The sequence below is a fragment of the Mus musculus genome, chromosome 11 (genome assembly GCF_000001635.26).
Source record: "Mus musculus strain C57BL/6J chromosome 11, GRCm38.p6 C57BL/6J".
Classification (NCBI taxonomy): Eukaryota; Metazoa; Chordata; class Mammalia; order Rodentia; family Muridae; genus Mus; species Mus musculus.
In genome coordinates, this window is record NC_000077.6 from 70,524,360 (window position 1) to 70,527,858 (window position 3,499).

A 3,499-nucleotide genomic window follows, 5' to 3' on the forward strand; every position below is an offset into this window, starting at 1 on the left:
CTAGGCTATCTTCTGATTCATATGCAGCTAGAGACACGAGCTCCAGGGGGGGTATTGGTTAGTTCATATTGTTGTTCTACCTATAGGATTGCAGATCCCTTCAGCTCCTTGAGTACCTTCCCTAGCTCCTCCATTGGGGGCCCTGTGATCCATCCAATAGCTGACTGTGAGCATCCACTTCTGTGTTTGCCAGGCCCCGGCATAGTTTCACAAGAGACAGCCATATCTGGGTCCTTTTAGCAAAATCTTGCTAGTGTATGCAATGGTGTCAGCGTTTGGAAGCGGATTATGGGATGGATCCCCGGATATGGCAGTTTCTAGATGGTCCATCTTTTCGTCTCAGCTCGAATGGCACGATTTAAAATGTATTAAAAATATAATACATAGGTGAGAATGTGTAACGGTGGAAACCCTCAGATATGGCAGGGGTGATTGTCAAGGGGTATAGATGCTCCCAAAAAACAATTGTAGCTTCTTCAAAAGTTCTTGTGGGACCCGGGAAGTAGGTACCCCGGACTATTGAAAACACGACCTGACCATTCCAGTTTGTACTCTTATCTTGTGGGTTCTTTGAACTAGGACACCAATCAGGTTATAGTGTATCCAACCTGTTAACATTGCGACACAACGTTGTTATTTACAAAACCCACATACTTCAGACTATACAATCAAGTTACCAAAACAAACAAACGACCCCCCCCACACACACACACACACACCTAAAACCTTATAATGTAAATTAGGCTTCATTTCCAAGTATCCTTTGCCTCCGGGAGCCACAAGCCTCTGGTGAGGCAAATCTTTGAGAAGAGGCTCCGCCCTTTTCCCCCCTTCCTAGACCCGCCTCTTTTTTTTTTTTTTTTTGGTAATTTGACACACTGCCGTAAAGTGCCCACTGACTCTAACGACGAGTTCCTACCTCTGTCTTTTCCCTTCTGCCGTCAAGCAGCTTCGCTCCCAGAAGGCCACAGAGGCGGACTAAAGAGAGTGACGGAGCGCTTTACGACGGTTGCTTTGTGGCAGAGTAGCAGAGGAAGATGGCGGCCGCCTTAGCTGTTCGTCGAGCGGGGTCTGCACCGGCCTTTGGGCCGGAGGCTCTCACCCCAGACTGGGAAAACCGGGAAGTCTCCACAGGGGTGAGGAAAGAGCCAGAGTTCGGAAGACATGTACTAGGCCTGACGGGAGGAAAAACATGAAGCCCGAGTGGGTTTGACTGAGTGGGTTGGGGGGGGGGGAGCGCTGTGTTCTGCGAGAGGGAGAGGGATTCCTTGAATGCTGGCGTGGGGTGATACCTTTCGTGATGAGAGGTGAACAGTAGGCTGAAGCATAAGAGTCTGAATCCTGGGGTTTGGAGATTGTAGTTTTTATATTCTCTGACGTGTTGAGCCCCCTTAAGATTTGATAATAGGTTCGCGGAGCACGAATTTTGCATTATAAAATCCGGGTGAAGAATTATTGAGGTCGGTATATACTCGAGAATGCGGTAAGGCTAAAAGAGTTACCTTTTTTACACTATTCTTCCCAGACCACGATCATGGCTGTGCAGTTTAATGGGGGCGTGGTTCTAGGAGCGGACTCCAGGACAACCACTGGGTGAGCTCAAAACAGAAAGTCTTCCCGTTTCCCCTACTCCAAACATATACCATTCCTGCCTGTCAGCCCATCCTTACCCTCCTCAGACCACTGTGGCAAGAGAAGTTTCTCCACTACCTGGAGATAATAAGGACTTGTTCCTAATTCTGTGGTTTCCAGGCCCCCTCACCCTTTGGTGAACTACCAGTAAAGGTCTGTTCTCCATTCATCCGGCTTCATTTTCCATGAGGACTAGTAGGTGGTAGCAGTATTTGTATCCCTGGAGCTGCAGGGAGTAGACGGTGATGTGGTGGAGGAGGGAGGCAAGTGGGCTCCTTCTCACTGTTTCCGCCATCCTGCAGGTCCTACATCGCCAATCGAGTGACTGACAAGCTGACCCCTATCCACGATCACATCTTCTGCTGCCGCTCAGGCTCAGCCGCTGATACCCAAGCAGTGGCAGACGCTGTCACTTACCAGCTTGGTTTCCACAGGTACTTGTGGGCAGGGGAGGAACAACGACCCTGAAGGCTCTGGAACATAAGGCACTAAAAGGCCTGACTCCAGATCCTGATATTGCTTTGTTTGTGATCTTCCAACCCCACCTTCTAGTATTGAACTGAACGAGCCTCCACTAGTCCACACAGCCGCCAGTCTCTTTAAGGAGATGTGTTACCGGTACAGAGAAGATCTGATGGCAGGAATCATCATTGCAGGCTGGGACCCTCAAGAAGGAGGGCAGGTCAGGCCCTCCTCACCAGAGTACTGGAGTCACACCTCTGATGCTCCACCCCTTCGGCCATTTTGTTTGTCTGTCTGTCTGTCCGTCCTGTATGCATGTATCCTTATGGGTACATGTGTGTGGAGGCCAGAGGTGTGCCAGGGTTGTCTTCCTCATGAGACAGTCTCACTGAAGATAGAGCTCACTTTTAGCTAGGCTGCCTATCCAATGAGCTCTAGCAATTATACACCCTGCACCCTACTCCCAGAGCTGGGGTTACAGATACACATGCCCAGCTTTTACATAAGTGCTGGGGATTTGAAATCAGGTCTTCATACTTGCCTTAGCAGGCCCTTTACCACCCAAGCCATCCCTAGTCCCCACTCCAAACACCTTTTTTTTTTTAAGTTTCTCTTTCTGTCTCTACCTCACCATTAACTTTCCCGAGACCAAAATCAAAAGGGATGGGTGAATGTGTTGGGAAAGGGTGCAACTGGTGGCTTTTCTCCCCCCTCCCATCTGGCAGGTGTACTCTGTTCCCATGGGGGGTATGATGGTAAGACAGTCCTTTGCCATCGGAGGCTCCGGGAGCTCGTACATCTATGGCTATGTTGATGCTACGTATCGGGAAGGCATGACCAAGGACGAATGTCTGCAGTTCACTGCCAATGGTGAGACTCTGTGCTTCCACGCCTGTGAACTTCAGCCCTCGTTCCCAAGCTGTGCCAAGGGTCCTCACGTTCAGCTACTAACTCCAAACCCACTGTCCTCGTTTTATCTACAGCTCTCGCTTTGGCCATGGAACGCGACGGCTCCAGTGGAGGGGTGATCCGCTTGGCAGCCATTCAGGAGTCAGGGGTAGAGCGGCAGGTGCTTTTGGGAGACCAAATCCCCAAGTTCACCATTGCCACGTTGCCACCTCCCTGAGGCCTGGTGTTCTAGGGAGTAGTAAAGGATGGTCCATACCGACGCAGAAGCTAATAAACAGTTTGTTAAAGAGACGTTTCTGTGTGAAGGTTCTTGACTTCAACTTCAACTTGCCAAAACCATTGTCTTGCGTAAACTATTGCACTGAGCTCGGTAGGAATTAGAGAGGTAAGGAAGGTTTATCAGTGCGCTGTTCTTTTATCATTACTAGCATTATTGGATTATTTTGGGGATGGCTGGTTGCATTATGTTTTTAAATAAAATGGTTTGTTTTATGTG

The 3,499-nt window shown here is 49.3% G+C and overlaps 1 protein-coding gene across 2 annotated transcripts; it reads left to right on the plus strand.

Moving 5' to 3' along the window:
* Positions 1 to 964: 964 nt before the first annotated feature.
* Positions 965 to 3,499, plus strand: Psmb6 (proteasome (prosome, macropain) subunit, beta type 6). Of its 2 annotated transcripts, none has more exons than XM_030245674.1 (6): positions 965 to 1,136; positions 1,526 to 1,593; positions 1,935 to 2,066; positions 2,185 to 2,314; positions 2,820 to 2,964; positions 3,058 to 3,294. In XM_030245674.1, exons 1-6 carry the CDS (start codon positions 1,038 to 1,040, stop codon positions 3,120 to 3,122), a joined length of 639 nt encoding a protein of 212 aa, XP_030101534.1. In that variant the 5' UTR covers positions 965 to 1,037; the 3' UTR covers positions 3,123 to 3,294. The 2 variants fall into 2 exon arrangements, with proteins under 2 accessions (XP_030101534.1, NP_032972.3); NM_008946.4 differs by having other exon boundaries at positions 998 to 1,136; positions 3,078 to 3,499.

Excerpts from the sequence above, each read along its gene's own strand:
- Psmb6 (NM_008946.4), top strand. The coding sequence starts at position 1,038 with ATGGCGGCCGCCTTAGCTGTTCGTCGAGCGGGGTCTGCACCGGCCTTT. Across the intron at positions 1,594-1,934 it reads GACTCCAGGACAACCACTGG|GTCCTACATCGCCAATCGAG; the intron begins GTGAGCTCAAAA and ends GCCATCCTGCAG. Across the intron at positions 2,965-3,077 it reads TCTGCAGTTCACTGCCAATG|CTCTCGCTTTGGCCATGGAA; the intron begins GTGAGACTCTGT and ends TTTTATCTACAG.